This window comes from Lissotriton vulgaris, unplaced genomic scaffold, assembly GCF_964263255.1.
Source record: "Lissotriton vulgaris unplaced genomic scaffold, aLisVul1.2 SCAFFOLD_715, whole genome shotgun sequence".
Taxonomy (NCBI): Eukaryota; Metazoa; Chordata; class Amphibia; order Caudata; family Salamandridae; genus Lissotriton; species Lissotriton vulgaris.
The window spans coordinates 1-24147 of record NW_028241568.1 but is presented as its reverse complement, the minus strand read 5'-3'; the positions used below and the strand labels follow the sequence as shown (position 1 = coordinate 24147).

General features: G+C 43.6%; 1 protein-coding gene across 1 annotated transcript; it reads right to left on the bottom strand.

The window, feature by feature from the left end:
• Positions 1–4348: 4348 nt before the first annotated feature.
• Positions 4349–23915, bottom strand: LOC147670617 (uncharacterized; the record flags this gene model as incomplete). Its single annotated transcript, XM_086948125.1, has 2 exons — positions 4349–9428; positions 23095–23915. Coding segments are annotated over 2 exons (869 nt in total), but the record flags the coding sequence as incomplete, so codon positions are not given.
• Between the last annotated feature and the right edge of the window lie 232 nt (positions 23916–24147).

Here is a 24147-nt window from a genome sequence, read left to right as displayed (position 1 = left end):
AGGTATGTGAACTCCTTAACTTGGTCAAGCGTGATGGTATTCAGCCTAATGCCCCCCTTAAAAGCCCTTTGTGGATTAAAGGCCATCAGTTTTGTCTTAGACACATTGACCTCCAATCCCTGTCGAGCACAAAACTCTTCGAAGATTGAAAGGGCTTTCTGAAGCCCACTCAGTGTTTTAGAAAGGACCAATGTGTCTTCCGCAAACATTAGTATTGGGACTTTTTCGCCTGCCAGTGATGGTGAGTCAGTGTTAGTTAGTTTCATACAGTTCACTATCCCGTTTATATACAGCGAAAATAGGGTCGGGCCAGGACACATCCCTGAAGTACTCCTTTCTCCACAGGAAAAAACTCTGTGACTTCGCCCTGTTTTCCCCATCGGACCCTAGCCTTGTTGTTCTCATGCATTCTGATGATATGTGTCAGCAGGTCGAGTGGTAACCCCATGTCTTGCAGTGTCTGCCAGAGTTTTCCACATGGTACAAGATCAAATGCTGACCTAAGGTCAACAAAAACGGCATGTAAACTGCCCTTACCCAGTGTTACTATTTTCCAATGTAAAAGAGTGAACCTGAATACTTGATCTATTGTGCTTGTAAAAGTATGAAATCCTGCTTGGTGGGGCGATAAAATACCGAATTCATCGATCCAATCTTGCGCTCTATTAAGCACCATCCTGTCCATTACCTTTTGAAGCGAACCAATAAGGCTGATGGGCCTGTACTTCCCTGGGCACGCCTGGTCTCCTTTTTTAAAAACAAGGATAATCTCTGTGCCTTTCCAGGATTCTAGACTCGGCGAACCCTCGGTTCCCTATCAGTACCTTATTTATCCTGAGTATCAGTAATTTCATTTATCCACTTCCGATTCTTTTTAGACTTCTCTGTTGTCAATTCAGGGTATATTCTAGCTCCCTCAACCACACATTTCCTCCATAAATGTGGAACTTCATCCCACTTGGCATCAGCGTGATTACGCACCCCTCTCTTAGCTCTATTCTATTTTTCTCTCTATTTTGCATGTATCACATGCTCATAGTGCCAAGAATTTAATGTTCTATATGGTTCAGGTGTCATATAATATTACCCTCAAATTTCCAATAACCTTTAGCTCAAATGTGTCTTACTATGGACATCTTAATGCTCCCTATTTTTCAGTGATCTTGTGCCGTTGATGAAACACAAATACGTATGAAGCCCTATTCATGTTGCCATGTAATGACCTGACCTTCCTTCCAGTGGAGCCTTCTCGCCCTCGCAGACACAGACACAGACTCATGCATCACTCCTCAGTAAATCTCCATGGTATCTGAAAACTTTAACAATTACAAGAATTCTAGAAATGAAATGAGCAAACTCAATTCAAATATTTCCAAAGTTTTGTCCAAATCACAATTCAATACAGATCAACATTTGCACCCAATCTCAGAACGATCCTTTTGTTCATGGACCTATCAAAGCGCAACACCTGATGACTCACCAAATAATCCCAGGGCAACACCTCTCACCACTTAATCTATCCCAGCACAGTACTCACATGCATAAATTCTATAACCCTTGTCTGCTCCACTAAGGAATTCAAAGTAGTCACATGAACATACTTTTTCTAATCTTCACACACGCACAGATGAAATCTTGACTAGCAGAAATCACTGTAACTAATGCAGCTACCCCTTTGTGCAATAGGAGCTACTAGCACTAGTTACTATTAATACAATCACAACAATCTGTTATGGTCCCTATCTCAAATGTGCGGTCAATGGCACCACACGAACAAACACCACAAAACTTTAGTATACACTTAAAACCATAATATCTCTGATCTATACAAGGATCTTGGACTGCGACTAGCACGATAACTTCAACTACTCAACATCACACGCATATATACATTTATCCAATCAAATCATAGACATTACCAGAATGCACAACATACAACTTCATCACCATCATAAGCTCAACATAAACAATTGCGATGCACAACCCAATCATTACTCACACCACTGCAAATGCCTACGGAACTGCCAAACTACTTTAGTCTTCAAGTTTGGGCCATGAAATTCAGGAACATGGGCAGTTCTAAACTGGGGCAAGTTTAATCAATTTAGATTTTCAAACGATTTTACTTCTTCTTCTCTTGTTACATGAATCATCCCTCAGCTAACACTTGCCCGGGCGGGGATTTTTGGATCTCAAACGCCCGGTACAATCATCAAATAACCCCGCCTTTAATCATTTGGATCTTAGTTAGTCGACAAGCAGAATAGATAAGGAGATATCATTTACATTACTTACCATGAACAGGGAAGTCCATTTGGGACTTCACAGAAATCGACAAAGAGATATAGAGTAAGTTATGGAAGATTTATTAACACATTTTTTTCAAACCAACCATTAGTTCAGTAAGCATTTTAATGTAGTTATTATTACAGATTCAAATAATCTAAAAGTCAAAATAAGATAAAATAGCAAATTAGTAAGAATTACAAATAGGATGCAGAATATGCAGCAAAGCTGTTTATAAAGGAAAATACCTAATCTAAAGTAAAGAATGTTGGTCAAAGATGGCATTCATTTTAATCAAAGTAAGGTAAGGTGTCCGCTTCAGAAAACCAAATGAAGGTTTCCAATGAGAGAATACAAACGCATATGCATGAAACCTTAGCACTCAAGCAGTGGAATATAGCACAGGCTGGAAGGGTTTTCTCTGCTTGACTGAAGTCAGCAAACATCTCTAAGATGCTAGGAATCCGTATCTCCCCTCTTCTCCTAGTCTAAGGAACGCATGCTAATATAATTCAACAAAACATTAGTTGCAACAGTTCATTTCATCCCTACTTTCAGGAACCATTCTCCTGCAAAGGCTGGGAGCAGATACATTCCCCAGTTTCTCATGTCTTTACAATGAATTTTTACTATGTAGTTGGTTTACTACTTTGAACATAATCTTGTGGTTCAGACAACTCTCCCTGGAGTCCGGCTTCCTGCCATGTCCTCACCTCCCTGCAATCCCACGAGTCCTGCTTCCTGCCATCTCCTCTCCTCCCAGTGAGAATCTCACTATCAGTTATCTAATGCATAGCAAATGCCAATTCACTAGCTAATAGAAGGCTTCTAGGAAATTACCGCATCTGCAGTGGGAAGAAAGAGAAAAACATCTCATGGAAACAGCAGTTTGTAAAGTCGATATTTTGGTATTCGAAATTTCTTCTGAGATATTTTTGTATCACAATATTTTTGTGGTCAATATTCTGATTTGCCAAATCAGAGTGGATGAGTATAGAGTAGGATTTACATAAAGGGAAACCATGTAGAAATTCGGGCAAAGTAAATGCTGGTACATATTGGACTTTTCTAGTACTTTCAGAAGTCCCCCTGGAGATAAAGAGCATAATGGAGGGGATTTGATGAGTTTAAATTTTTAAGGGAAGGGCTTCCTCCCAGAACATTTGTGTCTTGACAGAAATTCTGTTTTGGAAGGGGCATTATTTCTATCTGATTGTGGGGTAGGAGTTCAGCAACTTAGTCAGGACCACAACAATGCACAGTTTAAGAGACTAGGCCCATAGCCTTGAATTGAACTATCTGGGAAGTTGATACCCAGTGGGGCAACTTCAAGACCTGGAGGAGGTCATCCATCTTGTTTATGGCGGAAGATAAATTGGGCTGGATAGTTTTGTCCTCAGGGAAGTTGTCCATAATCTTGAGTGGCGGGCCTCTATAGACACCATTGAGAACCATGGTAAACCCGTGGGGGTATCAACAAAATAGCAGAAAACAGTGGAGGGGTATTGTAACTGAATATTAAGGCCTAAATACTGACTGACAAAAATATGCCCTAAATGTCATCCCATTGGAGTTCATAATAGAAAATCTACACCCAATTGAGTGATAGTTTTTGTAAACAATATTTAGCCTGCAGAATCTATGCAAGACTAATTTAGTTATCAATTTTCTGACATACAAACATTGGAGTCCTGTTTATCACAGTGCGGGTTTGAGGAACGGAGGACAGTTGATGCGTATTATTAAGTGTACAGAGAAGGTGCAGATGGAGTGTGCAACTCAAATAGGGGGTAAACATTCAAATAATAATAATAATAATAATAATAATAATAATAATAAACCATGAAAAATCTTGAGTTTCCCTATAGCAAAGATAATCTCACATAAAGACCTGTTGCTTCGCAGATTCATGCTTTGTTTGTGTGGTGCATTCTAAACGTTTTCTTTAATAATCACTCTTGAAACACATTTTTTATTTTGAAACTTTATTCTGAAACATCAGAATTTAGAATAACATTCTGTAAACAATCACCAAAAATAGTTCAAAAGTAGCATATTTATGTCAGTGTCATCCACATTATTAGATATTCAGATTGAGAATTTGTATTATTTATTCTGATGAAGAAATGTTTTACAATACATACTTTGGATGATGATGTGGATAATTGTAAAAAAATTATTAAAAAGGTACCTGAAACACTGTGTATAAATGTCTTATTTCCAAATATCTTAGGTAATATATGGTGTACACCATAAAAAAAAATCCCTGAAACCTATACAAAGTAAATTAGTTAAACCCATTTAAGAAAACAATAGTATGCTCATCTTTTAAGGTAAACGCAGTCCAGGTGAAGACATAAATGTAAACATATTTGAAGTTGAGCAGATATACAATAGAATTAGAGATGTTCAGTATAGAACGAATACCACTGTACTGGTGAGTTGATGAAATAAATTTACAAAGCACACAGTTCAGGGAGTCCTGATGAAGCCTGTGCCTTTGGTCCTTTTGAAAGATACAAAAGTGGACTAGTAAGTAACAAATATATGCACAACATTTGCCTTCCAGTAAGAGGAACTCCCAATTCATAGCCCAATCAATATCAGTTTCTGATCATTTTGAATTTTTTTATTTGAAATATTTAATCCTTGCTTTTCATGGTCTATTTGTTGTGTTAGAAAACAATACATCCAACTCATCTCTTGTGCGCCTTATTCTATCTCTCTTCTATAATGTGAGCTTTTGACGTTTTTATGTTCTCTATGTTCACCAGAGGGGTGTATCCTTTGAAGTGGTTAATTATACAGTCAATGTTAAATGGGTAATACTGCAAGGTTTGCTTCCCCTGCCCCTGCTCTCTTCTCAAACCAGTTGTCACGTGACTTGAGCATTGTTTTAGATCCTTTCACAGATGTGTGCAAACAAAGGCTGGCTCAATATATCAACAATCTTGATTCCCCAATTGAATACATTGATTGTTGTGGTACATTGACACCTACAGTTTGTACGGTTCACCTACTGTTTAACTGGTGCCCACCACCCTGAGAAATGCCTTCAATCCACCCTGACATCTTAACTTGCCAATGCAACAATTCTACCATGCTTCCAGAACTTCATCTGAATGTAAAATTCTGCACTATCTGAAACTGTGATTTCAGACGTATAGGTGCAAATTTCTTTTAGGAAGTAATGTTTAACATTACGGTCCAATAAGTCTAAAATAATTCCAGTCACTTTTGATCTTCCTGGCGCTATGAAAACAAGTATCTCAGCATTGGTCACGATAATTTGCATAAATACTCCTACTTGTGTCTTGAAATCAGGGTACCACTGCTGTTAAAGCGATACAGGGGTTGATGTGTGTCCCGTTAAAGCATCTGGGGAATGTTTCTTTCCTATCTTATGGCTTTGGCAAATATTTGGTTTTCACTTGTTTTACCCAACACAACACTTTTGACCAAAGTTAAGACTACTTTTGCCTGTGCCGAATTCAAAACTTTACCCCCAAAAGCAATTTGCAAAGAAACACAGGTCTTTGGCCACTTACACTGATCATGTTACTTAGCTTTAGCACTCAAAATAAGTGTATTCCTTTCAGATATTTATTATTTGCCTTGTATTATGGGAATTTTTCCTAGGTCATTTATACCTCATTGACAGAATTGCTACACTACATTGCTTTTGCCTGGAGCGTATTCCCAGTTTCAGCCATCAGTTGTGTTTCTCTATCCTAAACTTCTGTCCACTGACCACATCACTACCTCTCTGCAATGCTGCAACCAGAAGCTAAAAGCAGTCCTAGCAAATGTTTTAAAATCCACTTCATATAGTACTGTTGGAGTGAGTTCTCTCCCCACAGCAATAATTTAAAAAAACAGAGCAGAATTATTCATTGTCAAATTTACCAAATAGTATAAAGGGTCATTTTTCCATTCGTGGTAAACTCAATGGTTAGGATGGGGGAGATGGAAGTCCCAGACTTGATGTGAGCTGAAACTAAGCATCAGGAAAGACCAACAAACTCAGTCTAGCTGGTTCTGCTGAAGCATAATCTTCTGAAGTGTCACACGAGCAGCAAGGCAATTCCCGAGAAAAATGCAAGGTGTCCTCTCCTACATTAAGGCCACTGCAGGTAACAGTGTTACTGCACTACCACGGATGACCAAAAAAGGAGTCACATTCTAAAAACTGTCATTAAAAATGGCCTTGTTGCCAAACCAAAGGAACACAAACAACAAAACATAAGGTGGGTGAAGTGTTGTGTTTACCCAAATAACAGCCCAGTTAAGGAAATAAAGAAGATCAAGGTCCAAGGCAAATTTATTAACCCAGAGAAATAATTAATAATGGAAGAATCAGTGTACGGTTCATGGTTACTAGATAGGAAAAAATTATTTCAGTTAAATAAATTGGAAGTCATCTTTCGATATTAGTGTCAAGAAAAGCTGAAAAATCTGATCCTGGCTTCAGAACGTCTACCTGGGAGGAGTACTGGGAGGTAATTCAGTGTGGTCGTCCTCTGAGGTAATTTGATGGGGTTGTAGGAGATTCCACACACAGATGTAGAACAATTTCGAAAGCGAAAGGTAGTTCAGTAGGACAAAGCAACGGTGAGATCGGCTCCTGGAGCTCAAACACTGGTGCTACAAACCGTGCTAAGCGGTATGAAGGTGATTTCGATGGTCGATGCTCGGACTACACATGCACTTTCCTTGGTTACTTGTGTTTTTTAATAGCACTGGGTTCCTGTCAGTAGGGTGAATGAACTTATTGTATTCCATTAGAAGAAGTTGCAGCTGGGTACCAGTGGTTCAATATTTGGGGGAGTTATTATGTAGGGAGCACACAGTTAGGAGCTGAAGAAATCTATATTTCTGATTAAAAAAATTCCAACAACACCCCAGGTTGCTCGGTAGACATTGGTTTGTTTTTTACCACTAGCCCTGCTCTAAGGTGTCCCTGATGACAGATGGCATATGGTTGTAGTGAGTCAATTCTGAAAACTGAAGTGACCTACACCCATGAAGCCATGTCTTCGAAACTCAGGTACTTTCACATCTATGAATACTCAGGCCTACCCATGAAGCATTGTACTTGAAACTCGGGTGCTTTGACCTCTATGAATATTCAGGCCTACCCATGAAGCCATGTCTTTGAAACTCAGGTACTTTCACATTTATGAATGCTCAGGCCTACCAATGAAGCATTGTACTTGAAACTCGGGTGCTTTGACCTTTATGATTACTCAGGCCTACCCATGAAGCGGTGTCCTTGAAACTCTGGTGCTTTGACCTCTATGAATACTCAGGCCTACCCATGAAGCATTGCACTTGAAACTCAGGTGCTTTGACCTCTATGAATATTCAGGCCTACCCATGAAGCGGTGTCCTTGAAACTCTGGTGCTTTGACCTCTATGAATACTCAGGCCTACCCATGAAGCTGTGTCCTTGAAACTCAGGTGCTTTGACCTCTATGAATATTCAGGCCTACCCATGAAGCGGTGTCCTTGAAACTCTGGTGCTTTGACCTCTATGAATACTCAGGCCTACCCATGAAGCTGTGTCCTTGAAACTCAGGTGCTTTGACCTCTATGAATATTCAGGCCTACCCATGAAGCGGTGTCCTTGAAACTCTGGTGCTTTGACCTCTATGAATACTCAGGCCTACCCATGAAGCTGTGTCCTTGAAACTCAGGTGCTTTGACCTCTATGAATATTCAGGCTTCCCCATGAAGCTGTGTTCTTGAAACTCAGTTGCTTTCACCTCTATGCGTACTCCGAACGACACACACTTTGCTAATGACAATCCTATGGCTGAGATGAGTATTTCCATATTGTTGAAGCCCACTCTGAACATGAAATCACCTAACACCTGGTTATGGCACACTTTTCTCAAAGTTATCTTTCCTTAAGTTTTGTTCCTTGATCCAGCGACCTCTCGTTACCGGAGGATCAGATCCAGGTGCTCTCTGATAGCTGCACAAGAAAGAGGAAAGCATTACAATGGCATATCTTCCAGTGAACTGTGTTTGTTCTGATGTCCTCGCATGATAACAGATGGACTGTGCTTCCTTCATCAAACCGATTCTCTGCATAGCTCTCCTTAACGTTACAACCTCTTGGTAGAGCTGTGTCTTTTGCAGTCACCTTCTCACAAAGACAGATTTTCACTACAGAATCTTGACTGTCTTGTAGCAAGAACCTAGCACTGGAAAAGGAGTTGCCATAAATATCAATAAAAAAAATTGATTTTGAACCTCTGATTGATTAAGCCTGGACATTGTTGATCTATCTTTCAGAAGCGGCCACAGTCTTTAAAAGCTATAGATGAGACAAGCCAAATGTATACTTCTTTTGGGCGCACAGCCCCACTGGCCATGAGCTTTACAGAAGGAGCGATAACTGGAGAATCCTGCCTCACAATGAAATATTGGTGAGACTCTTCATATGGCATTTCGTGAGAGTGAGCATACTGTAAATGTTCATACTCAATGCGCCAACTTTTCTTTGTTCATTTTGATAATTCTTGTAGCACTGTGAATGGTCACTACCTCCAATTTAATCGGTATCCACAAGGTCAACGAGCAATGCGATGCCTCAATTTCCACCATATGTCTATTTGGTTCTAATATCGTCTCTTCCCATACATTTAGTGTACCTTTTTCAGTTTATGAGTCACATGTCGGAGAAAAACAGCAGATCGCAAAAGATAAATCTGTATCTAAAATAGATCGTGTTATCAAGTAATACAACTTTCCACAAAATCGTGTACTCCCATGACAAATCGAGATCTTGCAGAAGGATATATGAAAACGGACGCTCCAGGGTGAGTACAGCTTGCTGGAATCTGCAGTCAAGAGGTCATTGCTACTGTTGCATTGCAAATAAAATTGTCAATATATCCAATGTCCAGGTAAGTCCAAGAGGTAGACTTGTGAGGATTACATTGTGCAAAGTATCTAGTGTAACTGATGGAAATTAGAGATAATTCCAAAGACTCTTGTTCTATCGATGATTTCACAGACCCTTCTGAGATCGGCCTCCATGCACAATATTCTGCTACAGGTCTCAGTGAACTCCCCAACTCCATGGATCAGTTAATTTCTAGGATCGGTGGTGGCGGCAATGGGTCCTCAATATCCTGTAGGGCGAGATATTAAAGAACAGGGTATGAATCATACTTGATCATGGGAAGCCAAGGTCAATTACTTAAATTTACTTAGTGAAATATTTGAAAAGTTAAATAGCTGACCCCAAGTGAGGTAGTGGTGTATCATTTTACATCAACAATTATGGGCAGGAAAGGATGAATCATGGTTAGAGACATGCAATGCATACACTGGACCATATAAGTTTATCAGATATGACGAAATTATACAACATAGAAGTTGAAACATGCTAGACCTTCACATCAAAATGGACTGCTCAGGCACAGGCTTTCAGAAGGGGTGATGCACTTGAATCACATGGCCAATAATGTGCGCTCTTTTACACAATGAGGTGGACGACTTGGTTAGGTGATCCTGGGATTTATTGTTCTGAAGAGGCTGAAGAAAAGTTAGACTCATGGGTGGTTAGTACAGGTCACAGCTCGAAACCAAACTGGGAAATCAATAGGGAGAACATAAGGGTGGCTACTCAGACAGACTATGACCACCACAGCTCTCACTAAAGAACAGAGTTGTAGTTATTTTACAAATTGGATAAGCATAGATGCTGAGTAGGAAATAATTCAGATAAAATAACGAGTACCAGATACCTTGGTCTATATGTTGCAAACCAAGGAAAGAAGCCATGCCCCACGAGAGATACAGGACCACAGCTCAGCATATAGAGTGAAGGACTGGTGATAACTTTGCCACATAGTGTCTCAGTGAGATGAACAAAAAAGTGATGGCCTAGAATGCTTTCCAGTGATTGAGACCAAGTCAAACATTCTATTAATGACGGTTTGATTTTCCTTAGTGTGATGCCCTAAATGCAGTGATTATGCCCACTTATGGACCCCCTTTTTGCTGCTCAATAGGGCACAAGCTTCGCCTCACTAATGAGGCCCATCTAATCAGAACAAGTTCTGGGGTTGCTTGTGTTCCCTTTCAGAAAGGATGTAGCCCAGGCATAGAGTCCCAGCTGTCCATACTGGTATGAGCTCTGACTGATTTTTGTATGGGTTATACATGTCTGTAGTGCTCAGTGAGCAAAACTATGATGGAGTGGAATGAGACTCAGTGATTATGAGTGGCTAAGACGAATTCATTCCAATTGCCTAAATCTTCCCTCAGCATCTTACACTCACGAACCGACCAAATATCCAATGACAAGTGTGTCTGATGCTAATAAAGTCAATTTCTCACATAATCAATTTCAAATTATAAATGTCTCCCTTAAAGAAACAGTTTACACAATCTATCCTGTTTTTGTTCTTGGCATTTCATGTAGAAACAAATTTAGAAGCATTGGTTTGGTGGTGAAAGAGATAATTTTAACACAATTATGAAATGTATTTATAAATAATCTAATACAACAAAAAATCAATTAAAATATGCAATTTTCTGCAATCTAAAAACATATGGTACTATAAGCTCTGAAAAACTAGCAAATCAATAAACATGATTGTACCCATTTGTTTATGACATAGTATATGCAGCACCATGTAAGCTACTGTATTCAACACAATAGCCCTCATCTCATTATGTAAATTATAAAATACCGGCAAGGAAATTTGTTTGAACAAATAAACAATTTACAGAAGTCAGATTGAAAAGTTACCCTTGGCCGCGGGGGTAATTCCCCCGCTGTGCTGGGGGGCGGGGGGCGGGCACAGTGCCCTAGTGCTCATGACGAGCTTGGCTCGTCATGCAGCACGGTGGCGCTGTGCTCATGACCAAGCCCGTTTCTTTAGAACGCTCAGCACAGCAAGGGAATTATCTCCGTGTGTGAGCGCTGGGCGGGTCATGACGAGCTCAGCTGGTCATGGGCACAGCGCAACTGTGGCTCATGACGAGCTGAGCTCGTCATGAGCATGGGAGGGGTTAATGTGGCGCCCATCTTGCTTTTTCTTCTGTGCCACTACTTTCCCATGATTACCCACTCTCACTCTTAGTAGCTAGACCTATGAAGGGAATCTGCCTTGAAATGGAAAGGAAGGTTGACATCTGCCGCCAACCAACTGCTCAGAGGGAGGATAGCTACAGGAGATGTCTCATTAGGCGGCATGCTTTGTCACTCTTTTGTACACATCATCACCACTGCAGCATTTGAACTGCCAGACTCAACATTTGATGTTCCACCCTGCAGGCCAAAATGCTGCAAATCATCTAAGTGCTCCATCATCTACAGCACCAGGAGGCACGCAAGGCTGTTCCATTACCCCTTGGCTGCCAAATAGGGCTGGAAAGGGGTCCATTGCTCATCCACTTCAATGCGTGTTAGTATGGTCTCTTCAGCTCATTCTTTAACCTATGAAATATAATGCAATAAATGTGCTGTAATAAACTGCAATGTAGTTGCGCTGCTGGAGGCCTTCCGACGTCAGAGCAGCTCCCTGCTCAAAAAGAAGCAAGTTGACTTTGTTCAACTGGGGTGAGAAGGCTTTCTTCCTCTTTGATTGGAGCCTGCGAGAATGCAACGTCACCTATAGTGCCTCCGGCAGCCCTCCTCTGAGTCTGGGGCAATTCCCTCGCAGCATGGGTCCAAACTGCAGACCGTAGCCTCAGCCTCTCCTTTGGGAGGGAGTCCGAATCCTTTAGCAACGTTGGTACCGGCAGCCCCTTCTGGCATATGGGTTGCCGCAGTATGAGGTGATGCAAGCACAAGCCATTCCAGCCCTGGCCCAGACAGTCATAAGTCTTGGCATTCATGGAAATTATACGTTACCAGTGGCCCTCTCTGGTCACCTCAGCACCATGATATGGGTATAGCAGGACCCACAAAGTGCTCAACACATAGCTAAGTCCATAGCGGCCCTCTCCTCGCATACCGGGGTTGCCAAAACAATCCTGCAAACAGGCGATGGTCTGTGCTGTCTGATCAAGCAGACGCTAGCGCTCAAGGCTGTCGGGCAGGTGGTCTTGGTTTTTCTTGGGTGATGTCCCACACCCTGCAGGGAGCCTAGCAGGCCTTGGCCTCCAGTCCTGGTCAAAGGCAGAAGTCTTGTAGTGTTTCCCCTTCTCAAACAGCTCTCTTGGCTGCTTGGCAGATGATAGATTTGGGGGGATTCAACCTCTCCGTCTTAGTCCTTGTCCATACACCAAATGTAGTTTAGTTGGCAGGTATTTGAAGTTTTAGGATGGGGTTCTGCTTTTCATATTTTTTCATGAAAGAGGTCTTTCACTGCAGGCATGACTCAGAAGCGGACAGTACATTACATAATTCATGGGAGTGACAAGAGTTTTCACCTGGATGTCAGCCACAGTGATATGTGCATCAAAGGGTTAATCCCAGACCCCCGTCCTACTCTTTATGATTCTCTTATCAGCCCCATCTTCCTTCTGAGAGGTGTCCAGGCCCCTTCCTTCTGATCTATCAATGAATCAAAGAGCAGTCTTTTGCGTTGTAAAGAGAATCTCTTCTTTCCCTCCAGTGTGTCCTCACCCAGCTCACAGGAATGCAGCAACACACCTCTGGGCATACATATAGCCAGCACATTTACTAACCACACACTTATTGCAGATTCGTGCTCCATCCTGGTACTGTACTCATCCCAGGCACACCTACAATTATTGCTGTTACTATCCCTATGCTGCACATCACTCCACATTTACATGATGACGGCCAAGGGCGAGTTAAGCACACAGCAGCAGAATTCTTAAAAACATTAGTGAGCATGTGGGCCTCACTCCAGTGACATGGTAAATAGATCCTGTTCACTCCTAATGATCACTACACAGTAAGCTATCACCACTTCGCTCGTACTGCTCAACTCCTAGTGAAGGCAGTTGCCTTCCTACACTATGAGGGTAGTGCTTTGGGTGCCCCTTCCTGCCCAACATGACCGCAATCTTTGAGACAGGTCTATGTCATGCCATATATGCAAGATCCATCAATCAACCAATCAATCCGCATTTGTAAAACACAACACTGTCACCCCTAGAGGTATCTAGGGGCTGTGTCTCTGACGAAGAGCCAGGTCTGGAGCCTCTTTCTGTCAGCAAGGGGGCTGTACAGAGCTGGGAGGGAAGTATGTTCCAGGTCTTGGCAGCAATGTAGAAGGATCAGTCACCGCAGGGGAGGTGTGTCTGTGCAAGAGCAAGTCAAGAGGAGTGCAGGTGTCTAGAGGGCAGGCAGAAGTTCAGTTGATGGTTGTTGTAGACCGGTCTTAGGTCATAGAGGGTTTTGTAGACGTCTGTGAGGATCTTGAACTAGCATCTCTTCTGGATGTGGAGCCAGTGGAGGTCTCTAAGGTGGGGTGGGGGGGGTGATGTGGGTCCGTTTTGGGAGTTCAGGATGAATCTGGCTGCAGAGTTCTGTATGGTCTGAGTCTTCCGAGGAGCTGGGTGGAGATGCCGGTATAGAGGGCATTGCAGTAGTCAACAGCTTGAGTGACAGTCTTTCTGGTGTTGGTTGGGATCCATCTGAAGATTCTGCGGAGCATGCAAAGTGTGTGGAAGCAGGAGGAGGCCGCTGCATTGACTTGTAGTTTCATAGTCAGTTGGATGTTGAGGATGATGCAGAAGTTGCGTGCATGGTCGGTCGGTGTGGGTGTTAGTCCGAGTAGTGCAGGCCACTAGCAGTGGTCCCTTGTGGAGGTGTTCTTCCTGAAGATCAGTACTTCAGGTTTGTTGTAGTTGAGTTGACTTCAGTTGCCACTCATCCATTTGGTTACGTTGGTCATGGCATCGTAGAAGTTTGCTTTAGTGTTGTAGGGGCCCTCAGTGAGCGAGAAGATCAGTTGAGTGTCATCTGCCTAGGTGATTATGTTGAGTCCATGGGATCGGACGACGTCTGCAAGGGGGGGCTGAGGGATGATCTTTGTGATATGCCGCATATGATGTATTTGTGTGCATCCTGTAAGGAAGGAGCCGACCCACTTAAAGGGTGTCTTGCTGTATGCCTGTGTTGTAGAGCCTGTTGATGAGGGTGTTGTGGGAGAAGATGTTGAATGCCTCCGAGAGGTCAAGGAGGATCAGGGTTACAGTTTCTCTGTGATCGAGATGCGTTCTGATGTCGTCTGTGGCAGCAATCAACACGGTCTCAGTGCTGTGGTTGGCACGGAATACTGATTGTGAGGTGTCCAGTATGTGGTTTTGTTCAAGGAATTCGGTGAGCTGCTGGTTGATGGCTTTGAGTGCTTTGCCCGGTTACGAGAGTAGGGAGATTGGACAATAATTTTTTAGATTGCTAGGGTCGGCGGAGGCTTTCTTTACGAGGGGTCTAATGTCTGTATGTTTCCATCTGTCCAAAAAGGTTGCTGTGGAGATAGAGGTGTTGAGTATGCTAGTGAGTTGCATGCTTATTGGGTTCATTGCGAGGTTGTAGAGGTGGCAGGGGCAGGGGTCGATGGGTGCCCTGGAGTAGATGGAATTTTTTTTCTGAAAATAACTGGAGTAGATGGAAGACATGGGGCTAAGGTAGTAAGGGCCTTGAGCGCAGACCAGGTGGTAAGGGTTTGGCTGATAATTGCTGGTTGGAAGAGGTTGTTGACATTGAGGGTGGCGGGATGGGGGTTGAAGTTTTTTGTAGATGTTGGTTATCTTGCTGTGGAAGTAGTCTGAGAGGGTGTCGCAGAGTTCTTCGCAGAAGTGAATGTGTTCTCTGTAGCTGTTGGGTTGGAGAACTCTTTGACTATTTTGAAGAGTTCCTTTGTGTGGTTGGCCACAGAGTTGATGCGGGTGGTGATGGCTGCTTTCTTGGCTTCCTTAATGTGCTGGTGATATTTGTTGAGGGCTGTTTTGTGAGGAGCTCTGTCGGCGGGGTTCTTAGAGGTGCATCGTAAATTCTCCAGCTGGTAGCCGTTGTGCTTGGTGGTTCAGAGTTCTGGGGTGTACCAGCTGGCATGTTCGGCGATTTTTTAGGTTTCAGTGGGGCAATTCTGTCAGTGCTGTCAGTGATCCAGGCGGCGAAGTTCTGTTGTGGCCTCGGGTTGGGAGGTGTTGAGGGCCTGTGACCTTGCTACAGCTGAAGTGGGGAGGAACTGATGCATGGTGATGGTGTGCTGGGTGCCGGTGATGGTGAAGTGTAGGATGGTGTGGTCCATCCAGGTGAGTTTAGTGATGTGGCTGAATTTGATTCTAATACTGGAACTGAAGATGGGGTTGAGTGTGTTTCCGACCTGAGGGTGAAAATGAGGTCATGTGTGTGTTTTGCTTTGTGTGTGGGTTCAGTGACAAGTTGGGTGAGGCTAATGTTGTTCAGGCTCTCCAGGAGGGCGTTTTCTAGGGGGCGATGAGGTTGGGGATAGCGTTTCAGAATGTTGTTCGGGGTCCCGGGGGTTTGTAGGAGAGGGCGCCTCTTATTGTGGTCGTCACGTCAGCTTGTAGTAGGAAGTTGAGGTGTTCCTGGAGAGGCTTGGGGTGGTCGTTGGTGATGGTGCATATAACACATGTGTAGGAGTCACATGCATAGGAGTCACATGCATAGGAGTCACATGCATAGGAGGTGCTCTTTGTGTTTATGTTGCAACAATAGTGATGCAGCAACAGCATTATCCCAGCATTTTATTTCAATCTTGTTTCTCTCTAATTAACTTTTCACCCAGATTTACTGGGGTAAACCATCTACAACATGCACTTGATTGTAAAATATGAATTGACGCTGTATGGAATATATACAATTTTGCATCTGTAATGCAATATCAATAATCTGACTGTCATCCTAACCTGTTCAAAGATTTGCAGATATGACTCAAGTGGAAGAAAGCTGTTAGAGGGGGCACAAACCACACGCCCTGGCACCATCACGACAGGGAGGACGCGGTTGGTATTTTTGTGCCAGGAGGCTCAAGCTGTGCTCCCAAATCGCGTGATCTGGTTGTATGCCCGGGAGAAGACCAGGCCCGTTCTAGATCAACAGAGGCTGGGCTTACCCTTTTGGCTTCTTGGGTCCTGCCGTTTGCTGTCTGGAAGAGTAATTGATTGCCTCCGGCGAAGGTACTGTGTGCTTAAAACTACCTCTCTCCCTTTCGGAGGATCTTGTGAGGATCCTGCAGTAAATATGGGGAAAAAAGGCTACTCCTGGGGCCACCATGGGCCCTCAATTACATACACACACAACAGTTGATAGATTCTTGGTGTCAACGGTGTACCTCATCTCAAATAAAATAAAGTTGGTGTAGCACCGGCTCTCACTTACGACGGAGGACCTTGAAACACTACCAAAGCCCACAATGCCCCAGTCTCCCCCTTTGAGCAGCGATGATTCCTCCATCACTATGGCTTACCCTGCTAGCGCGTAAAATCTATCTGTGAGGGACTGCGCTGGAGAATGTGGCACTGCATGTGCTGGACTGGTGGACGGGGATGACTCTAACAATGGCACTGTGATTAATGTTTGTTCACCTGAACCAGGGCCCATGGCCAAACGCAGAAAAAGAGTGCAGAAATTAAACCGGTCTAGTCCCAAGCAAATATCAGTGTCACAAAGGCTGAATAATTCGGCCATCCCTGATCGTTGACCCCTGGGACAGTTTAAGTGTGCTCTTTGGTGAACTTTTGGATGCTAAACTGCGCCCAGTCTATACCGGCTTTGCTGCCATTGGGGCTAACTTGAGTAAATTGATTAAAAGTAGGAAGAGAGACCCCGTCTAGTGTCGGAAGTTAAAACTCACCCTCAGTAGTTGGAATCAACCCTCCATCAATCCCTACAATATTGGTTATGCAACAACCAAATGACAACAAGGAACAAGGGTAAAGTTGAGGCCAATACCCAAAGCCTGGTTACAGCCTTAGGAGCGGCTCCCAATGTGTTGCAGGGGGATGGACCTCAGGGTTCCACCTGAAAGCCAGAATGAAACAAAAGACTGAGGTCGAGACTCCCTTCCTGTTATTGATCTTCCTCCTGCTTCATGTTTGTATGTAATTGTAATAGCCAACACACCCGGCTTGTCGGCTGACTCATCTGAAACATCATGGACCCTTAAAAATAAAGTGATTTATTAGATGAATAACAATGTAATACCCTCCCCATCCACCTACGGCAGACCTAAGACCTGCTGACCTTCAGAAGACTCCTCAAGACCAGGCTTTTTAAGCAGTAGCAGCATTTCCCCCCCAGCGCCTTGAGACCCTCACGGGTAAGTAGTGCGCTTTAAAAATGCTAAGATTGATTGGTTGATTGAATGTGAGCCATCAGTGGGACCTCCATAATGAGATTATTTTCATGCGGCGTGTGGGGGGTATCGGTCACATTGGAAGGCAATTTTCTGGTGACACTATAATTGTTAAAGTTAGTAACCCCCTGGTCGCAGGCAAAGTCCTGGCGCTAGTACGAGCTGGTTTGGTTAAATCAAGGCAGATTAGGATTTTGCCATTATGCTTCTTTTACAAACAAACCTAAAGGGGTGGGAGCACACCGCTTCACCTCCCAGCACAGTTCGCCCCTTAGCATTATGGTAAATGCAGTTAATGGTACATGCTTACTTAAATATTTACTGGAGTATTCCACCAAAGTTGGTGCAGGTTAGTGCTGTAAATCTCTAAATACGTGTTTCTTGATATCGTCAATCATCAGTGGAGATAAAAACAAATTTAATCTGGGGTTGCTGAACAGGCTGCCCCAATCCTTTCAGGTTTCAGTACCTCTCACAGGTGCACATGTGAACTGCATTTACCCTAATGCTAAGGGGCGAACTGTGCTGGGAGGTGAAACAGTGTTCTCCCACCCCTTCCTGTTGGAAAAGGCTCCCTTGAGCCATTGAGCTGGCAAGCTTGTGAAGCTGCGCCTGTGAGAGGTACTGAGACCTGAAAGGAATGTGGCAGCCCAGGTAGTCCGCATTAGTGCGAAACTGGTGAAGTCCTGCAGCCTGGATGTCCAAGGCTCTAATGCTGTTTTAAGAAGCCTTGTTGAACTTATGACTCATGTAAAAGACATGCAGGCTAGACCTGCAGGGACGGCTCCCCCCCCATGGTCAGTCCAGGTACGATAACGACTGCAGGGCAGCAAACAACAGCTTGGGCAACGCCCTAAAGCAAACCCTGAGAGATCGGGGCATCATTTTGATTTGTAGGAAGGCTTACGCCCTAGCACTGACATATAGGAAGTCGGCCCTCAAGGATGAGAAATCGCCATTGTATTTGCTTGTCGGAATAAAGATTCCCAGGCGTTTTGAAAGGCTGTCCGGGCAGGTTTAACCCCCGGGCTGTCTTCAAACAAAGTTACTGTTCACATCACCCCTAATGCCTGGATAGAACATTTTTCTAGCATTTATGTTTCTAATGCTGTAAATCTAGAAGGGGGACAGGCTGAATACTCAGAATGGGAGAGTCTCTCCTTTGCTGAAGAAGTCCTCAAAGCCATACATACCGGCCCCTCAAAGAAGGCTCCGGCCCCAGATGGGGTCCCCTTGGATTTCTTCAAAGAGGACCCCAAGTATTGGTCTCCTGTTCTCACTAGTGTTTTTAATTCAGTCTCCTGAGTCCGGCTCCGCCTTCTCAGCGCGTGTCCATAGTTGTACCTATTCTTAAAAAAGGGAATTCCCATGACCCAAGGTGTTATTGCCCAATATCCCGACTTGACTCCACCACTAAAGTAGTTGCTAGAGTCATTTTGGAAAGAGCCCTTTCCTTGTTAAGCAAGAGGAATATTCTTTCTCAGGTGCAATATGGCTGTATGAAGGGTCTTGGGACAATTGAACAGTGTCTTAATTTACTTCTTTTTGTGGCCAAATATGAATATGTAAAGGGCACTTCTATACAATTATTGGATATTCTTTGTCCATGGGCCTCAAGGTGGATTTGGTCTACTTCCTAAGACTCCTTCACCAGGATCTTTTGGCCTTAGTCAGATTTGAGGAAAATGGGGAGTGTACTCCATATTTTAAAGTCAACCGTGGAGTGTGCCAATGTTGCGTACTTGTCACCATTCTTCTTTACTCTATATTAATGACTTGGAAAGAATCTTTGTGTTGGTTGGGCAAACACACCACATGTTGATAAAAAAAGCTGTACCCGCCCTATTATAGGCGAACAATGTGGAACGTTTGGCCAGGATCGCAAATGGCCTAAAGAATCTGATTCCTAGCTTTGAGGTGCTCGTGAAGGTGCTCGATTTGGAAACCAACTTCTCAAAAACATTTATAATGGTGTGTGGCCCAAGAAATACCAAAACTTGTACCTTACGTATAGGAAGAAGAAAATTGGACAATATGAGCTCCTTCCCATATTTTGGTCTGGATTTTTACAATGCCTGTACCTGGTCTCCTTATCTTAAAAACAGGTTGGCTTGTTCTTTGTGTGCTGTGGGAAACACTTTTTCCTTTTCTGCCTGCATTGGTAAAAAACCTGCGCACCAATTTTGGAAATTCATAAAAGTAAATGTCTTCTGATTGTTACTTAGGATATGGGGGTATGGGGCTGTATAGGGGTATGGGGCTGTAGAGGGGTATGGAGCTGTAGAGGGGTATGGAGCTGTAGAGGGGTATGGAGCTGTAGAGGGGTATGGAGCTGTAGAGGGGTATGGGGCTGTAGAGGGGTATGGGGCTGTAGAGGGGTATGGGGCTGTAGAGGGGTATGGGGCTGTAGAGGGGTATGGGGCTGTAGAGGGGTATGGGGCTGTAGAGGGGTATAGGGCTATGGAGGGGTATGGAGCTGTAGAGAAGTAGGGGCTGTCCAGGAGGAAGAAAAATGATTTTGTTGGTGTCTGATGGGGGTTCCTCCTTTGACTCCTCATTTTGCTTCACATCTGGAATTAGGACTAGAATATGTCCACGACCTTATAAAGGCAGCACCATTGGTACTCTGGTGCTTGATTTGGGTGAATAAGGAAGCAGAGTTCAACCAGGCAGTTATTAGGATTGCCTTTCCTCTAATCATGGGTTGAACATCCCGTGGATGAAATTTATAAGGGAAACCAACTCAGCCCTGTGAAGAACATATCTTTTTGAAAAACCAGAGACCATCAGAAAAAAGACAAAACGTGGGTTAAGGATTGCTTTATTAAGCATAGGCAGGCTGTAGAGGTGATGAAGCCAAACATGAGGGATTATTGTGTGATTCAGATGTCTGCTGGGACTGCTGCTTATTTGTTCTTTGTGCATAATGTCTATGAACGAAAACTATTGACTAGGTTCAGACAAGGGTCGATTCACTCAGTGATATGTTGGCTTTGGCAACTGTAGCGACATAGCCAAGTACAAAGCTCAGGCCAGGGATCTGGGTGAAAAACTGACACAGAGGAAATACCCAAACCAGGTTATTCAAAAGGCAATGAAAAGAGCAAGAAACAATAACCGTGAAGCCCTCCTGGAAGACAAACCTCTGAGAGAAAACCAACCCAGCAGAACAGTCTGTGTCACCACTTACAGTCCAGTTTCGAACCAAGTTTCTAAACTGGTTAATAAACACTGGCGTATTCTGACAAGCGGCTCACTTGATCTGGGAAAACCACTGTTTGCCCACAGACGGGGCAGGAACCTAAAGGACATGCTTGTACATACGAGACCTCCAACCACAAAAGAACAACAAACAAGGTTACGGGGAATACATGGCCATCATCCCTGGGGAAACTGTAATAGCTGTCATTTAACCAAAAAGAGCCAGACCCTCACCTTCGTGAATGGTACCAGATGGGAACAACACACGTTCACTAATTGTAATAGTAAGAACGTTGTGTACCTGATCACATGCCCCTGCAACAAAGAATATGTGGGCATGACAACAAGGGCAGTCAAAATCAGGTTCAATGAACATAAAAGCAACATAAGATGCAAGAAATCAACCACGAAAATGGCAGCCCATTTTCTAGAATACCAACACTGTGTAAACGAAATACATTGGACAGTGATTGAACAACTGCCAACGGATGTTGGGCTTTTTGAAAAGGAGCAAAGGTGGGTGTTCCGTCTGGGAACAGACACCATTGGGTTAAATGACTCCATCCCTTGGAGCCAATTGCGTTTATCTATCTTGACAGAATGGGTACCCATCATTTTCTCCTGCTGCTGGCCGTGAGACTAGATAACAACAACCAGACAATAAGTTGGTCTTTCCTTGAACACTGTAAATACCATTCACTTCCATATGGTCTGGTTTCTATGATTCTAAATGAGCTGTCCGTTATGCATGACCTTTTCGTTTTATATATAAAACCGCTGTCCACAGATCATAAACTCCTACCACTACGCTGTGGTGCTGAACCTCCTATTGTGCCCCTCTGTATAGAATAGGCTTGCGCGAACAACCAGCGTCTGGAAAGGAATACTAACACGCATGCGCGCTGCCTAGATGTGCCGATTCTGACAACCGGCATCATTACCGGCAGTACACATGCGCGCGTGCAGGAACGCTTACTTCCAGCGCATGCGCAGTCTTACCGCGAAATGCGCCCTTGACCCGAGCACAATACCGGACTTGGTGTAGAGGTTCTATCCTTCTTTGGGCATGTTTCCGCTTCTAATTAACAACTAATTGAAGCGTTTGGTGGTATATAAAAGGAACAAATCAACTTGACTCGACACATCGTCGGAGCCGCGTTGAGGGGATGGCAGTCTACCAGGTTGTGCAGTAACCGGGAGTTGGGTTGTTGAAACAAGGGCCACTGAGTTTCCCAGTACTAATTCATGACCCTAAAACCTACCTTTAACATCCTATAGGTTGCTATATTGAGCAGTGAGGAAGGAACCCCCAATACCACGCTTAGGCTCATGAGGTCAGACAACCTTGATCCATAAGTAAGCCACTATTATTAATTCCTTTTCCTTCCTCCACAGTCAATGTTGGGAAAGATGTTTTGGCGTATCTCCATTAAGTGTATGTCTTTGTCTACTGTGTGTCTTTCTTCTTTTTTTAGTGTTTTATTCCACAGGGTCCTTGAACCTTATTTTTGGTTCAACTTTTACCCTCATATAACTGGAAACTTTTTCCTGTTCCTGGACGTCCGACTGTGATGTTTATTATGCTTTTCATCCCACAGGTGCGTCAAACACCAATTGGGCGCAACAGAGCTTATCCACACTTCTACACCTATAGGTACATTTCACCTAGTGTTTTTTGTAAAATACACTTTTACATTCCACACCCATGTGAGTAAGGTGAGGATAATCGTGCATATCCTCGTCCTGAAGAAGGAGTCGCTGTACTCCGAAACATGTCGACGCACTTTATAGAGGTTGATCTACCCTAATACGTATAACTGACAACCTCATCTTGCACCCCTTTTAACAATACCAGCCGAGGACATAATAAATATTTTTTCCTACGAGCCAGATATTTTTTAACCTTCACTTCTTTCACCTCACCACTCACACTCCCTCTCACACACACAAACACATAGTTCACTATCAGGGGTCCTACGTATCCGTGAGTCGCAGCACGCCGCATCCCGTAGAGGGGTGCGAAGGCCCGATGATGAAGCATGACACCAAGGGGCCTGTTGGTGTGTGAGGGGTATTTAAACAACACTGTGTGCTCCCCATCACTTTAGGGATCACTACCACCTTCTGAGTGATTCTATTTTGTTTAAACGACTTGCCAGGGGAGACTGAATCCACTTTTTTCTCTCCCTCCCTCCTTTTGTTGTATTCATATCTTTTAGAATCTACCTTGGCTTGATTTAATAAAGATTATTGATTGATTGATTTAACTTCATATATACCATAATTTAATAGATGCAGTATTGATTTTTCCCTATGCCGATTCAACAAAAGAGCAAATTACCTGATTCAGAGTGGACAGATCCTCTTCGATATCAAACCGCTTTACTGGCACAGGAGGTGGCACATCGTCCTCAACTTTTAAGGGATCTTCCAAGGTGGACGATGGTAAAGAAACGGGGCGATTAGTGTTCTTATTTACCTTGCTATATAGAGCTTTCAGTGTCGGGTCTGTAGCAGCTGTGCTATCTTCAGTGTCAGATGCAAGGGCTAAGTGAAATCGCCATGATAATTGTGCTGGGATGGAAGTTGAATTTCTGTCATGAGGCTCCTCTCCGACAGAGGCCGTGGCCTGCGGGGAGCTTTCCTGCGTACCAGCGGAGTCAACAGTTGGCACACTGATTGGCTGATCTTCTAGGGTAGCAATCCTTTCATTTTTCAAATTGGAGTATACATTTTCAAGAGGTTGGTCAAAAAGAGTCAAAGGCGGGGCAGCCGGCCATTGTTCGTCATCATCAATCCAACTTTCATGCATAGGGCCTACTCGCTGAGAGAGTCTACTGCCCACTGGAGGACCGGCTTCCACTGCGGCTTTCCCGCCATGCACCTCCTCGTACGTTGGTGGCACTGGAGGTTGAACTGTAGGTCTCCGCATTGGCACTCCTGAGTTTTGCTCACCGTCGGGTTGATTGAACATGATGTGAGGGATGCTTGGAAGCCTCCTGTGCTTGAGGGATTCTTGGGGTCCCTGCAGGGTTTTATTTTGGGAAGCTCTCCTTGAATCGGGAGACCTGCGTGATGTCTGCAGATCTGCAGGGAGGTTGGTACTACTCATTTCCACTTGTGCCTTTGATTGTTCCACTGGTTCAGAAGCTGAAAAGGCTCCTAAAACAAGAAAAGAAAAGAAAAACTGTAATTGTGCTTGAATAAATGTGATCAAATTGTTTGCCGCTGTATCCTCTTCAACTTAAATCAATGCTGTAAGAACGTGTTTAACCTCAGCTTACAAAATCCATACAAAACAGCAGATGCTTTATTTTAGCATTTTAGGATGTAATTGAAATATTTGTATACTCACGTGAGACTCATTTCTGAAATGTCTTCCCAATTACTAGAC